Source organism: Oncorhynchus mykiss, chromosome 18 (genome assembly GCF_013265735.2).
Source record: "Oncorhynchus mykiss isolate Arlee chromosome 18, USDA_OmykA_1.1, whole genome shotgun sequence".
NCBI classification, from domain to species: Eukaryota; Metazoa; Chordata; class Actinopteri; order Salmoniformes; family Salmonidae; genus Oncorhynchus; species Oncorhynchus mykiss.
Genome location: NC_048582.1, coordinates 24,355,921 through 24,372,528, shown reverse-complemented (window position 1 = coordinate 24,372,528; position 16,608 = coordinate 24,355,921). Strand labels below are relative to the sequence as shown.

At 42.3% G+C, this 16,608-nt stretch overlaps 1 protein-coding gene across 1 annotated transcript in view; it reads left to right on the top strand.

Annotated features, from left to right (window-relative positions):
• Positions 1-1,096: 1,096 nt before the first annotated feature.
• The window catches only part of LOC110497104 (zinc finger protein GLI2), a 91,286-nt gene continuing 75,774 nt past the window's right edge, over positions 1,097-16,608 (top strand). Inside the window, exons 1-2 of the mRNA XM_036952397.1 lie at positions 1,097-1,563; positions 15,288-15,410. Of these exons, the coding sequence (XP_036808292.1) occupies positions 15,296-15,410 (115 nt within the window). The 5' untranslated portion in view covers positions 1,097-1,563; positions 15,288-15,295. The remainder of the gene's footprint in view (positions 1,564-15,287; positions 15,411-16,608) is intronic.

Sequence of the window (16,608 nt, the reverse complement as noted above, 5' to 3'; positions counted from 1 at the left end):
GGTTGTCACTGTAAATAAGAACGTGTTCTTAACTGACTTGCCTGGTTAAATAAAGTGACAGACCGTAGGCCTACCTGTATGCTTGTTTTTGGAACACTGACTGAAGTTTATACTAGAACTCGTCTGAATGGTTAGAAAGGAAAAGGGCCCGTTCTGTGCTGTCTGCAGCAATCACGGCAGTTACTGGAAAATATGTCAATGACCACCAGGCCTATACACAATAAATACAGTTCTGCCATGTAAATAATAACATTTCAATGGTCTAAGAAGGAAAGGACATCATACAATTTGAGTTAGAATCAATTCTAGAAATTACATAAGCCTATATTCTCCAAATGTCCAATATCTTTAGTTCGATTGATTAATAACTGCTCAACAAAAAACATAATCCAATCACAGGTGCTCTAGAGAATTGGGATAGACAACATGCCGTGGATGGATATGATTGTCAAAATGAATACATTATTAATAAATTATAGTAAGACTAAATACCTATGGCATACATTAGGGTAATTATCTTGTTATGGCAGATTATTGTTTCTTGGCTCCAATATTCCAAATAGGCATTAATGATCATATTTGTTATAATTTATGTAATTAATTGAATGAATCGTTAAATGGGGCGACACACGTTTCAGTGTCTGCACTTCGAGGTAATAAGAAGGGCTGGAATTCGGGTGGTAAGGACGTTGGTTGTTGACTGTTGAGGATAAAAACATTGCATACATTTCAGCACACAAAATGACTCAAGTTTGTTCATTTATCTAAATGTAATGTTATTATTATGCAATTATTTCGTATTTTTAAATCCTATCTACACATACAATATCCTACACATACAAACCCTAGTCTAATATGTTTTAAATATATACATATAAGTATATTTAAAACATGTCTATTTTAATTGGCTGAGACACTAAAACCTTATGGGGAGCTTGGATGCAGGTCAAACTCTTAATATTAAACCATGGTGAAACTTTACACAACTTTTCCCTAAACCTTGAGCCTTAGTTGGTTTGGCTAGCCCGGCCCATCTGGTACAGCAAATGGTAATACTCACCAGAGAGCTAGCGAGGAGTGAGAGAAGAGAGAGAGGGGGGAGAGAGAGAACCAGATTGAAAACATACCAGCCTGGCGTCTCAATACCACATTTCTGACGAAGAACGAACCACCCTCAAACCTTTTAGACCTCTTCAGGCTACAAAGTTCGATATCGTGCAATGTTTTCTTAGTAAGGGAGGATCGATTTCAAAAACTTGTTTCGTTTATTCTCGGTGATGGATTGTAAAAAGTTGAGTCGACACACATAAAGTCTTACGGTGAACTTTATGAAAAGTTGGGAAGAGGAATGTAGTTAGTCTTGATCGTGTTTAGGCTACTAGAATATAACTTATGGATTTCATCCTTGCATTGGAAGGAGTGTGTTACTTCTTGCTTTTTGACCGAGAAAGTTTGACCTAACGGTAATCTTCGATCGCGTTGCTTGTATAGAACTAGTGGGCAAACAGAACCGAGGGAGACGCACCGGGTCAGACCATACCGACCACAGGTATCACCACTGAGGTAGGTGGACTGGACACGCATGTGATGATGAACTCTGGAAATCATATTTCTTATTCATTATTAGAATATTATTCTTATTGTGAATAGGCTAGTCAATCATTTGAAATATTCATTTCAGTGCAAATTTGAAAGTGTTACTTTGAATTGCCTAAAAGGGTATTTAAAACGTAACCGCGTTTTCTTTGGAATGTTGACCATACAGAATAAATACAAAACTATGAAAATTGTGAACATGAATCATATAGATATAGACAAAACGTCCCATTCGGAGTTACTTGAAACATATCCACTTTCAACTTAACTGACTTCACATTGGAATGTCACAAATGCTGCGTGCGCTGCAACTTGATCTATTTGTCAGAGTTGTGCACGATACATCATAGCCCGATGTTTGCATAGCGAGAATCCTTAGTTGCTACATAAAAAAATGTACTTACATTTTTTTAAATGATATACCCATTGATTTTTGAAGAATATAAATTTAGTTAAACTGTCGTACCCCATCATAACCCCAAATATAAGGTTGTTTTAGTCCAATATTTAGTCCCTATATTTGTAAATCATGTAAATGTAAACACACGCTGTAAAACCTCAGAACATGGTTCAAACTATAATTTTGACATCATGGATGGTCGGTCCTTGCATCCATAGCTGTGTATATGAATTTGAGCGTGGTTACATGTCTCCAGGCCCATCCCTCAGCTTTTTTACCAAAACAGAGTCTGGATGTTCGCTTTGTTATTGTTTCAATGAAGGATTCTAGCTTTAACTTGAGCTTTCGTGACTTTAGCCTACTTGATTGAAAGATACCGTTCCTAAATCCCCTGAATCTGAAAGGCATCAAACTAGCAGAAAATGTGCGTGTTTACTACTGAGAGTCATTAGCAGTCACACTCAATGCAGAAAATCTACATGGCTGTGCATTTCAATGGATGCAATTAATATTCATTGTTAATGTTTCCCTGGTGTGTTATCAATGTGTGAATAAATTACAATCAAAACATGAAACCAAATTTGAAGATGCATTTGCTAATAGTCTTGTTTTTATTTGAGAGAAAATAAGCTAGGGGTGCTTGTTAATAGAGATAAGCATTATAATCGAAATGTAGGAAGATGAGTAATATCAAAAAAGGTTCTAAATAAATCAATACCTTCCTCTAATATGTTTACCACTCTCTGTTTCCAAACAGAGTTGGTTCTGGCCTGGGACGTGTGTGTTTTTTTTACGTGAATGTCCTGTTGGTTGGTTTAGTTCATTTGCACTAAAAAAAAAGTTTTTGTGCATTTTCTATTGTGCAGAATGAAGAGTTCCAGCAGTCAGGCAGCGAAGAGTTGAAAAGATTTAAAGAAATGATGAGCCTTTCACATTATTCAAAGGCGACTGAGGCTTGGTGCTGCGGTCATCAACCTACCCCCACTTTCATCTCAGCCTCTCAAATGGCATCCTATCCAGCCCTGGTCAAAAGCAGTGCACTAGATAGGGAATATGGTGTCATTTGGGACATTTCACACCGCTGGCCCACTCCACGAATGCCTTTATTGATTCTGCTAGCTTTTCTCTTCTCCAGAGAACGCAGACAAAAAGAGAGGGACTTTCTGGTTTCTTAAGTGTTTGAAAAAGTGGAATAGAAGTTGAGTCTAGTATTCAGGAGAGAGAGAGGAGCAGGGGAGATGCATGGATGAAAAGTGAGTCAAACTCCCCACTGAGAGGATTGAAAAGTATCTTATCCCCATAAACAAGAACACAGCACCAATTAAGCTATCTGGCCTAGGAAATCATTCAGGCAGGGGAAAGGAAATGCCACTGGCTAAACACTAGAAATAACAGGTTGGTTAAGGCTTAAACCGTTTGCATTACCATGTAGTGAAATAAGCTTTCGAATTGGATGCTACCTTATTCTTATTTCTGCCTGTTTGAAAAGATGAGAAATTACTGTGAGATACCTACAGTATATATGGTTATCGTTAATTTTTATTCAAATGTTAAATGCTATCTGATGTCCAACTGTTAAGAAGTGGGAATTTACAATCAAATTACACTAAATCACATCACATGACTAACCCCTTCCCTCTCTCAAATCAAATGAAATGTTATTTGTCACATGCTTCGTAAACAACAGGTGTAGACTAACAGTGAAATGCTTACTCCCCCCCCCCCCCCCCCCCTCTCTCTCTCTCTCTCTCGCTCTCTCTCTCTCAGAGGTTCCCTTCTTCCCACACAGCAAAGAGTAGTAATTGCTGCCATACCTTCCATAAAACTAATATTTTGGTTTGTTCAGAGAGGCCCCTGACCACAGCAGTCTGCCCTGGAGGCTGTGTGTGTGTGTGTGTGTGTGTGTGTGTGTGTGTGTGTGTGTGTGTGTGTGCACTATGGCTCTATTGACAAAGGCAGCATTAACTGTCTCTGTCCTAAGGGGACAACACTAGAACCACTAAAAAACAGTGGCTCACCTCACATATTTCTTATGGCACAGTCCTTATGGATTGCATCATGTGAAGTGAGTCGATTTTGTCAGGTTGTGTAAACTATGCTTTCCTCTGTTTCAGAGGGAAAACTCTGACCGCAAAGTTTGAAACTGTCAGTTTTAATACCATTAATTTTCACCTTTGTGTAAATGGTATTCTACAGTTATCCAGCTTGGCTGTTTCTACAGCTTTGGCTCAGACAAAGGCGTGAACAGTGTTGTACTATTCCTCTCAACACCACATCACATCTGGCTCAGGTCAAACCAATTGCTATCTTTGGAGGGAATTTGAATATGAATCAAACTTTGTTTAATTCCATTGTTTAACTTAGCCTCCATCAACTATTTATCTGCTCGTTACACTGCCTTGTCTAATATACGTTTTCTTTCATTTGAAAAAATGTTATAAAAAAAAAGAGGCCAATATCCCAGCCGGCACCTAACATTCTGAGAACCATGTTTGTTAGAGCTTGGTGAGAGTGTGGTTGTCCTACGGTTATTTTGCGTACAACCTTCCCACAATGTTCTGGGAATGGTGCAGGGTGCCCAGCTAGTGCATAACATTCATGTGTCTTAGGTGTGAATTTCAGTACTTCAGCATAACTTTTCTTACATGTTTCCTTATGGTTCTATTTAAGTAATGTTCTCAAATTGTTCCGAGAACATTCCTGTGCGGCAATTTTAGTAATTCAGCATAACGATTTCTATAGGTTTCGTCATGGTTTTATTTAAAGTCATGGTCTCAGAACATTTAGAAAATGTTCCATGAAAACCACAAGAAAACGTTAGTATCATTCAAAGAACGTTCTAAGAATGTTATTTAAAACATTTACTTTCCGTTCTCAGCGTCAACAAATCTCTCTCTATCCTCTATCTTGTTAAATGTGTTCAGGAGTGTTGGCCACGCCCACTAATTGGCCACACTTGATCTTGTAAGTGCTTGTTTCCTTTGAAATTAGTAAAAAAAAAACACATGGCATGCTAGCTGAAGATTATAGGCTCGAATCTCCCTGAAACCGTTCCACAATAAAAAATACATGTGTTTGCATGATTAATACTTAAGCAGATTCATTTCTGTCGGAGCTCAAAACTGTTAGCTCCAGTTAGCAGTATTTTTAAGTCTTATTGAAACATCTTCTAAGAACGTTAAATGATTATCTTCAAATAACCAATAATATTAGTTCTCAGAACATGAATAAAACCTCCCAGGAAAACCTTCAGGGAACCACCGTAAAATGTTCCAAGAACTTCCCTGCAACCTAAAAATTAACTTTCCCAGAACAGGCCAAATTTTCACTTCTGTTCTCAGAACATTTAAAAAAAACGTTCACTTTTACCAGTCAGGAAACTTATGGTTTCGTTCCCAGAATCAATGGAAAACCAAAAATGTACGTTCCCACAACTTCCAAGGAATCAAATGTGCTAGCTGGGATGTATCTTGCATTATAAGACCATCTTAACAACACATTCAAATTTGAGCTTTTAAGAGTCTCAGCCCAATCACTGTAGATATCTACAGGTCATACTTATTTAATTTATTTAGATCAGACTGCCTCTATATTCTCTCTCTCTCTCTCTCTCTCTCTCTCTCTCTCTCTCTCACTCTCTCTCTCACTCTCTCTCTCTCTCAGTTCAATTCAATTTGCTTTATTGGCATGACGTAACAATGTACATATTGCCAAAGCTTACCTTGGATATTTACAATATGAAAATAATAAGAATCAAAATTGTCAACGGGACAACAGTAACAACAATAACCAAGGGTCAAAATAACTATACACTGAACAATAACAATAAGCATACAGTAGAGTACATGTGCAGGTTGATTGGTCTGTCAGACACTGTCCCTCATCTTATGGCTGGCAGCAATGTAGTGCGCTGCCAACCCACAGGTCTCTGCGTCCTCCCCCAACAGGACTGGTAGCCTACTCTCATCACAGAGGTCTTTGAAACCTTGAATTAGGGTTTCTAATTTGGGGAAATTACACTCTCTAATTGTTTTATATTTTTGACATTTTGTCAGGAAATGCAGCTCTGTCTCAGGTTTCCTCTACAGGGAGCCAGGTTTTCCTGTGTCTACCCTTCTCAATGGCAAGGCTGTGCTCACTGAGCCGCTCTCTCTCTCTCCATATACAGTATATATATATCTTTCTCTTTCTCTTACTCTATTTTTCTCTCTCTCTCTCGCTCTCTCTCGCTCTCTCTCTCTCTCTCTCTCTCTCTCCCTCTCTCTCACATATCTTTGTTTTTTGCATAATCTAGATTCTAATTGTTATTAATCAATCCCAACCAGTTGTGCCCCTCATACTAATATACTGTATCATATGCATAAAAATCTATTTTAACACAAATGCAATTATACATGATGAAAACAGAGCTCCGTTTCATGCAATGGCATCACAGATTACACACACACACACACACACACACACACACACACACACACACACACACACACACACACACACACACACACACACACACACACACACACACACACACGAGAAATCAAAGGTCCGGACCAGAGGGCCACAGGGGACATGGGCCTCTCTCCTCCTCTCCTCCTCTGCTCCTCAGTACTTTATTTAATGTAGTGTGACTCTTAGTTCCTATGGCTCTGCTTTGATTCACCAGTTAATTCATTCCTGAAGGGACGCTATAACCCTGATGATCTCTCCTCACTCCTTTTGACAGCAACAGGGAGTGTGTGTGTGTGTGTGTGTGTGTGTGTGTGTGTGTGTGTGTGTGTGTGTGTGTGTGAGAGAGAGAGAGACAGATATCAGTAATAGAAATGTCCTCGTGCAGTGAAAAGAAGTAAACCGAATCAACAACACCAACCATTTCAAATGCACCCTAAAACCAGTGACGGGTGCCAGGGAATCAGTGGACTTTGAATGGTGTCAGAGGGTAAGGGGTCGTTTTGATTTCGCATAAAGAAGTGCATTCATGATTTGGCCATGGCAAGGGAAGAAACTTGAGATGTGATAACTTATTTGTCAGCGCTGAATAGCTTCAAAGCAGGCAACCCAAATCCTGCCTGTAGGGGTTCTGTATTAGATCAGGGCGACAAGTGATGAAATTGGAAAAGAGCTGAAACGCTGCCAAGCCACAGACTCCTTACTGACAGACTAGAGAACCCAGGACAGGGCTTGTCTTACATGTGGTATACACCCAGCCCATGTGTTATCCCTTAGCAATCAATCCCCTTTACCATCTTCTCCCCACAAGGCAGCACACTCAGCTCCCAGCTCCTACAATCAGGCGCAGGGTCAGGATCTGGTTGGGGATCTCCGTGGGCCCTCTGAGGCCTCGCTCCTCCCTGTAGAAGTCAAGGACTGCATCCTAAAGGGGCGCCCTATTCCCTATTTACTACTTTTGACCAGGGCCCATAGGGTAGTGCACTATATTGGGAGTAGGGTCTCACTTGAGACGCAGCCAAGGACTGTCAGGGGCAGTAGCAATCTTCATCCTGTGGGCCCTCATGCCTTCACACTGAGCACCAGAGCCTCGCTGGGGTCACTGGGCCTTCCACTGTGTCAGTAGCCATTAGTACTGCATGGATTTTAAGGTGAGCTGTGTGTGTTTCACTCTGTTATGCTGCTGTTTGGCAGCTGTGGCTGGTGGACTGGAGAGTGGTTACAGCCATGGCTTAAGGGTGTTTGAAGAGATCCCTCTGGCTGTGGTGTTTCCCTGTCATGGCGACAGCTTCCTCTGAGCAGGAGCTTACTGGTTGGTTGAGAGGTTAATGTTGTGCTAAATAGGGAGATCAGGGCGTTGCTGATCAGGGTGACGTTTTAGTGATGAACAGTTACTCACCCTTTTAGAGCTTCAGCTGCCAACAGTAGAGATGACGGAAGGAGTCCAAACTGTGGCTGTAAAACATGAGGTGTGTAACACAGTTTAACACACCATTTGGCCTCTGGATGCAAAGACAGTGGTGATACCAAGTGGTTAATCAATGCCCACATGCCACTTCACTGTTGCTCAGGGTTATGAAGGCCCAGGGCGCAACCCTCGTTGCTCTGGGCAGTACACATAGCGGAGCGAGCCCTGTTTGCTACAGTGAATCTGTGTTAGTCATGCGAGTGCCTCCTCCTCCTTTGCCTGAAGAGGCCTCTATCTCTAGCAGACGAGAGAGGAGCAGTCATTCTTTGGGCTGAGTCACGGTGACAGGCTAAATCCTCTAGTAGGTGGTTTCTCCTCTGAAGTGGAGTTGGAGCCGTAAGCTCAACATCTGTACGACATTGCCAGGACCTGAAGAGATCGCCCACAGGATACTATACTTACAGGCAGGGGATGGGTTCTTATCCACGGGGCTCCTCTCTTCGTCTCGCCTGAAACACCAATTGAAGTGAAATAATCATGACATGTATCGTGTGATAGTGAATAGCGGTGATTCAGTGTGGATTCCCAGGCTCCGGTCTGCTCTTATGCGGTAGCGGTGCGTGGGTAAAGTCACCGGGGAAGCCAAGCCAGGGAAAAAAGCCATATTACAACTTACTGTATGTGTTGTGATAATTGTGTTGTTTGCTCTATATCCTGTTAGTTCATATGCCTTGACACCGTGATATATAGGCCTAAGGCTGAGACAATAAGAAGACACAGTGGCAGAATGAATTCAACCACACCTGTGTTTCATCACATAACCGGAGAGCAACCTCTTTTGGGTGAAGTCCACAAACAGTTACATGACCTACAGCACGTTCGAGTAAGTTCATGTTTTTGACATTTTGCGGACGACTAAACAACTATTGATTTAGAACCACGGAGAGTTACCGCAAGTTGCAAAGAAAACAGGAGCTGCCGGCCACTATTCCAGAACCATTTCAACTTTAATATTTCGACACCATCAAATCACCTATGCTTAGTCTAATACAGTAACATCTAAAATATACCAAAACCTATTTAGACCAATCAACGTAAGCTAAATATGATGTGGCTGTCCATGGTTCTGATTTCTGTGTGTTTGTTTGTGTGTGTGTGTGTGTGTGTGTGTGTGTGTGTGTGTGTGTGTGTGTGTCTGTGTGTGTGTGTGTGTGTGTGTGTGTGTGTGTGTGTGTGTGTGTGGTCGAGTAGAAAAAACACGTTGACTCACCCTACATGTAGAGAAATGCCAATACCATTCTCCTCTCTTTCATGTTGACGGAACGATCTGTGACTCTACCATACAGTACACACATGTATTTTTTTTGTTCCATCCTCTCAGGCCAGGGGCACAATGTTTGAATTTATGGTTGAATCAGAATCAATGTTATAATAATTGGCCAGTATTGAGAATTAAGTAAAACCATAAGTCCAAATCCCTATCTCCATCCATGGCTAATTTAGAAAGGGCCAATTTTAGCCACCGGACAACAACGCAACAAGATGCAACAATTCAAGTTGATTCTGTCAATGACGTATGCTCTCGATGTGATGTGATGTTATTGGAGTGAAGCCAAATCCAAACTGGCTTCCCTTGACACGTTTTGGGGGGTTTTGCCAGGACCATTCACGTTTGACCTCTCTCAATTTAGTTCAACGCTGGTTGGCTATTATTATAACAGAGGGGCGCTGTTTCGCTTTCTCTGGTGAGATACATTCAGCCTCTTGCAAATTGAAGGAATACTATGAAACACGGAGAGACAAAAGATACATTATTTAATGGTGGGTTTTCAAAAAAATGTCATGGTAAATGTTTTGGGGGAAGCCCGGCTTCCCTTGGCATCCATGAATACACGCCACTGCTCTTGGGTCAACGATAGCCCTTGTTGTGATGAAACGTTTCTAGAGACTCATCCAGTGACTACTACACTCCTCAGAGAGTGTTCTCAGAAGATCCTTGGTGGGCCTTTTGAGAGGGGATTTCACCTATTCAAATGGTTTGGTCTCCATTGTTAGGCACAACAACCCTGTGTAAACTTGAACATTTTCTGCATATAGTCTACGTTGCAAACATACAGCGAGCCAAATAGTAAAGATTCTTAATATTCAAACGCCACCACAAGTGATCTCCCTACTTGTGCTACTATTCATAAACAGTATGTGGGCTGCTTTTACGAGATTTACAATTTTTCAGAAGGGGGGGACACGTAACCATAAATTCAAGAAAGTGCCCGACGCCCGTGCTTCAGTCCCTTCAGAGAGAGGCTCGGTAGCGGGCCTGACTCTGCTCTGTGATTTTACTGCACCACCGTGACCTTTCAGCGTTCAGTCACAGCCATTTGTTTGGCTGACAGCTCGCGGTGTAATAACTAAGCGTGGTGATGGTTTGCGGAAAGCTGTAAGTAATACTCTGTGATGTACCAAACTGCACTCTGCTCCAGTAAAGCAGGAAACCAGCACCTGGAATGCAGAGACATTCATTTTTCAAGACACTGGGAATAAATACCCTTTTCTCTCACGGCCATTTTGAATCCTAGGTTTTATTCTGGGTTTTTCACAAGAAAAATACATGTATGTCAGAGTAACTACACCCAGATATTTTTGTTGCTCATAATTAACCATATGATACAATACTTTTTGTCCAAGACTCTTTTTCATACAACTATGGCTAACGGTCTAACGATCATGGATAATGTTTATGTAACGGATGTGAAACGGCTAGCTTAGTTAGCGGTGGTGCGCGCTAACTTGCGTTTCAATTCGGTGACGTCACTTGCTCTGAGACCTTGAAGTAGTAGTTCCCCTTGCTTTGCAAGGGCCGTGGCTTTTGTGGAGCGATGGGTAACTATGGTTCGTGGGTGACTGTTGTTGATGTGTGCAGAGGGTCCCTTGTTCACGCCCGGGTAGGGCGAGGGGTTTGTCTAAAGTTATACTGTAACGTTTAGTTCATATCTGCTCTTGGAATTAAGACCTTGTTAGTAAAAGGAGGATTAGAACAACAAGAGGAACGTCCCCATTGGTTTAGCTATGAGGGTTGAAGCTGTGCTTTGCCTACTTGAGTTTGCACACAGGAAGTGGGTTAACTAGATAACTGTACTCAATCACTTCTCAGTCTCTTAGAGGAACATCTTTCCATTCCAATCTTATTCAGACAGTTTCCCGATTATTACGCTTCAATGACTTGAAACTACAATGACTCATAAGTACTGAGGTCATGTTAAATACACAGTTGAAGTCTGAAGTTTACATACACTTAGGTGAGTCATTAAAATTTGTTTTTCAACCACTCCACAAATTTCTTGTTAACAAACTATAGTTTTGGCAATGGCACAAGTAATTTTTCCAACAATTGTTTACAGACAGATTATTTCACTTATAATTCACTGTATCACAATACCAGTGGGTCAGAAGTTTACATACACTAAGTTGACTGTGCCTTTAAACAGCTTGGAAAATTCCAGAAAATTATGTCATGGCTTTAGAAGCTTCTGATAGGCTAATTGACATCATTTGAGTCAATTGGAGGTGTACCTGTGCATGTATTTCAAGGCCTACCTTCAAACTCAGTGCCTCTTTGCTTGACATCATGGGGAAATTAAAAGAAATCAGCCAAGACCTCAGAAAAAACTTGTAGACCACCACAAGTCTGGTTCATCCTTGGGAGCAAATGCCTGAAGGTACCACGTTCATCTGTACAAACAATAGTACGCAAGTATAAACACCATGGGACCACACAGCCGTCATACCGCTCAGGAAGGAGACACGTTCTGTCTCCTAGAGATGAACGTACTTTGGTGCGAAAAGTGCAAATCAATCCCAGAACAACAGCAAAGGACCTTGAGGAAACAAGTACAAAAATATCTATATCCACAGTAAAACGAGTCCTATATCGACATAACCTGAAAGGCCGCTAAGCAAGGAAGAAGCCACTGTTCCAAAACCGCATAAAAAGCCAGACTACGGTTTTCAACTGCACATGGGGACAAAGATTGTACTTTTTGGAGAAATGTCTTCTGGTCTGATGAAACAAATATAGAACTGTTTGGCCATAATGACCATCGTTATGTTAGGAGGAAAAAGGGGGAGGCTTGCAAGCCGAAGAACAGCATCCCAACTGTGAAGCACGGGGGTGGCAACATCATGTTGTGGGGGTGCTTTGCTGCAGGAGGGACTGGTGCAGTTCACAAAATAGATGGCATTGTTAGGAAGTTATTATGTGAAGTTATTATTATTATTAAGTTATTATGTGAATATATTGAAGCAACATCTCAAGACATTAGTCAGGAAGTTAAAGCTTGGTCACAAATGGGTCTTCCAAATGGACAATGGCCCCAAGTATACTTCCAAAGTTGTGGCAAAATGGCTTATGGACAACAAAGTCCAGGTACTGAAGTCGCCATCACAAAGCCCTGACCTCAATCCCATAGAAAATGTGTTTGCAGAACTGAAAAAGGCCTGCAAACCTAACTCAGTTACACACCAAAATTCACCCAACTTATTGTGGGAATCTTGTGGAAGGCTACCCGAAACGTTTGACCCAAGTTAAACAATTTAAAGGCAATGCTACCAAATACTAATTATGTACACTTTTGGCCCACTGGGAATGTGATGAAAGAATTAAAAACGGAACTAAATCATTCTCTCTACTATTATTCTGACATTTCACATTCTTAAAATAAAGTGGTGATCCTAACTGACCTAAGACAGGGAATTTTTACTAGGATTAAATATCAGGAATTGTGAAAAACTGAGTTTAAATGTACTTGGCTAAGGTGTATGTAAACTTCAGACTTCAACTGTACAATAGTTGAAGAGTAGGAACAGAACACAGCGCATTAAATCTTTACCTTTGTAGATCTAGTAGGGTGGGGGTTTAGAGACACATGGGATATACTCTGTACAAAATTGCTTGAGCTTCTTCTCTTCTCAGAGCTCCTGAAAGGAAATGAGAGCTGAACCGTATTGGAGGGAACTTCAGTTCAAGACCGAGGTGCTAAAACAAACAGGCATGGGTTTCAACACAAAGAAGGAGGCTGAATGGGAAAGTAGTTTGAGGAGTTGCTGTTCTTCTGTCATAAATAACCTTTTTGTTAGGCCTTGCATTGTTCGATTTTCACGGTTAAATGGATCATTGTGTGTCGTGTTTAAAGGTAATGGCGGTTAACTATAGGAGGTAGAAGTTCATTATTTCTCACAGCTGTGTATCTAAATCTACTGCTGGGTTTATTATCATGGTAATTAACCATCTCCTAGCTACTAAAATAATACTCGTCTATTCCCTCACATTTATTTATTTAGCTTTTCAACTTTAATAAAGGTATGGTTTATTGTTTCTACCATCAACAGATTTAGCCACGACTCTCAGAGATAAGACATTCATATCTTGACACAAAGGCACACACAAAGACACACTCAGGAACACGAATGCGCACACACACACACACACATGCAAGCAAGCACGCACGCATGCACGCACGCACGCACACACACACACACACACACGCACACACACGCACAAACACACACACACGACATGAACTGAACTTTTTGTGCCATTCTTGAGAACCCATTTAGTTTTCACAGACTGAGTCACAAACAGTTGACATGGGGAAACAGTGAAACAGACCGGACAGACAGTGAGTTTGTAGGTCTACATTGTTAAAACACAGTTTACTGCCCCTTGAACAAGCTGGGAGGGTTGGCAGGAGGTAAAGGCCTGATGGACAGCTTTGTCTACTGTCTTTACTGCTGTGGTGTCTCTTTGAGACAGTCTTGCAAGTATGGGGGGCCAGGGGCCCTTTTTCTCCACTGACGCTGCTTTGTGGGGAAGGTGGTAAATGTGGCACATGAGACAGTAGTGTCGTGGCATTCATTCATGCCCCAGTCAGTCAGTCCTTTGGTGTATTTAGGTTTTCATTAGTTAACATCAGTCAGGCTAGAGATTTTAGCTGCTCAATCCTCCTTCTGGTCATTCATTACACCCTAGTAATAATATGTGCCATTCACACATTTAGGTGAGGTTGGGATTAGTGACATGGCGTGTTGAAAGCCTTTTAATTATCAGTGGATCTTATTGACATGCCCTCCTCATCAGTGTCATGGAACAAGAGAGAGGAGAGGAGAGGAGAGGAGAGGAGAGGAGAGGAGAGGAGAGGAGAGGAGAGGAGAGGAGAGGAGAGGACAGGACAGGACAGGAGAGGACAGGACAGGACAGGACAGGACAAGAGGAGTCGAGGAGAGGGGAAGAGAGGACAGGAGAGGAGAGGAGAGAACAAGAGGAGTCGATGAGAGGGGAGGAGAGGACAGGAGAGGAGAGGAGAGATCAAGAGGAGTCGAGGAGAGGGGAGGAGAGGGGGAGAGAGGAGAGGACAGGACAAGAGGAGTCGATGAGAAGGGAGGAGAGGAGAGAACAAGAGGAGTCGAGGAGAGGGGAGGAGAGAGTAGAGGAGTGGAGTGGAGTGGAGTGGAGAGAACAAGAGGAGTTGAGGAGAGGGGAGAGGAGAGGGCCCTGGTGACCAACAGGAGAGATCAAGCGTGCCCCTGGTCATTTGTTTACCTTCGTTTCCATCTGTCAGTGTGGTGTCTGACACCTGTAGCGTCCCATAGCCCTGGCTCTTCTGTCTCCTCTGCCTCCTGTCTGTCTGGCCAGTCTACGCTGGGGGAAGATACGACCATGTGTCGCAACACTTCAGAGGAGGGACAGTTTTACCGCTCCTCCTCCCCCATCTCCACATACCCCCCACATACCCCACTTACACGTAGTCTTGGCAGGAGTCATATTAATAAGACAGCCATTACGATCTAGATACACTAAACCCAGACTTTACAACACCTTCAAGGAAAAATCTTGCCTATATTGTGTAAAGCAGGTGTTAGCAAACTACAACATCCACTGAACTGAGCCCAGCCTGCAGTGTGCAAATCTGACTGTCTCTCAAACAGCCATCTAAACGAAGAATGACTTGGCAGGCAGCGCGCTGCTTGTTTACCTTTGTTGAACCTAGCCGCTTATCCTTGGTTGCAGTGCAAACATGTCGTGGTTTTGTCCTGAACGAAGTCTCATTTGAGTTGCTGCTTTCTTCCAGGACCCCAGTGATCCGTGCTACGGTTTGCTGTCTCCAAAGGTGGTTTGGCGTAACCTAGCCTGGCTGGCATCCAAGTTCATTTAACTGTGGATCTTTTCATCCAGCGCTATTTGACCTGATTGTTCAGCCTCGCTTGCGAAGAATAACACACCCTAATGTTCAAACGTGTTGCGAAAAAACAGTGGATCTCTTCAGAGGATGTGGCCTACAGTATAATGTGTCCTGCTGTATACATATCACTGGCCTACTATGTATACATGTCATATGATGATATGATAATGACAATGCCACCTCATGTCGTTTCCTTCAGAGCTTCTGATGTCCAGAATGGAGACCTCTGCCCCGACGACCACAGAGAAGAAAGGCTCTGGTCTGGATGGAAACGGCTTCACTGACCTCCCGAGGAAACTCTCACCTTCAGCTGTCACCAGAGGTACTGTACACTTTTCTTCAATTACTTTTAAAGAAGAAGGGAGGAAACGGTTGTAGTTTTACTGGAAGGATAAGGGTCCGCCTCTGTTCTTATGTGCACCTCGACTCCAGGTTGGTTTGAGCACTTCTTCTGCTGACACAGGTTTTACTGTAAGGATAAGGCCCCTGCATCCCTTACTCCCGTTCACACTGTAAGACTGTCACACAGAGACTGATTGGGCCGGGGGTAAGGAGGAGGTTTGAGAGAGAACATGCACATGAACTATACATATGAAAGATAAAACGCTGTCTTGGGAGAAGTTGCTCTGGGCTCTAATCGCCCCCGATAAGGCTCTTCCTGTAGCACCTGGAGCAGTCAGAGGTGACTTACAGTAGAGCTGATGGGAATCAGTAATGTAACGCAGGGCCCTGTTAAAGAGCATCATTAATACTGAACAGGTACTGTAGCATAGCTGTGTGTGTGTGTGTGTGTGTGTGTGTGTGTGTGTGTGTGTGTGTGTGTGTGTGTGTGTGTGTGTGTGTGTGTGTGTGTGTTTGTGTGTGTGTGCAAGTGTGTCTGTCACGGGGAGAAGATCATAAAGACTAAAGACAGTGACGTGGCTCGATTTGGGGGCATAATCTCTGATTAATGGTTTGTATAACTACATGGGGCTGGCCTGGGAAAGGTCAATTGGCTGTGTTTGTTGAAATTAATGAAAAGTAGCAGTGTACCTCTTTCATCGGGCGGCCGGGAGAGACAGAGAGAGAATGCATGTTTTAAAGATGTCAGTGAATGTGTGATGAAAGGCCAGTATAATGAGGTTGAAAGACCTTGTTCTTACCTCCAGAGTATCACACTGATAAATTACTAAAAATGTCTGGTAGAGTAGAGTAGCAGTGGGCGACATGGCCCTTCCTTTAAAGCTTGACAGAGATGCAGATTGACGGCTACCTTTGAAATGGTAATACAACTTCTTGTGATTTAGTGACAATTTTACTCTTTAATGAAGGGCTTGGTGGCCTGCCATGATAAAGAAATATCCATTAATTGTTTAAGGAAGAACAAAGATAAAAATAGGCCATTCATTTTTTTTGTCCCTAACGATTGACATCAGACCCAATTTTTTTGAAACCTTCTATAGACCTCAAGTTTGTTTTCATAGCCTTGTGGAGTTTGCAGAGCACGGCCCGTTAGTCCAACAATAATTGAAGGATTTTGC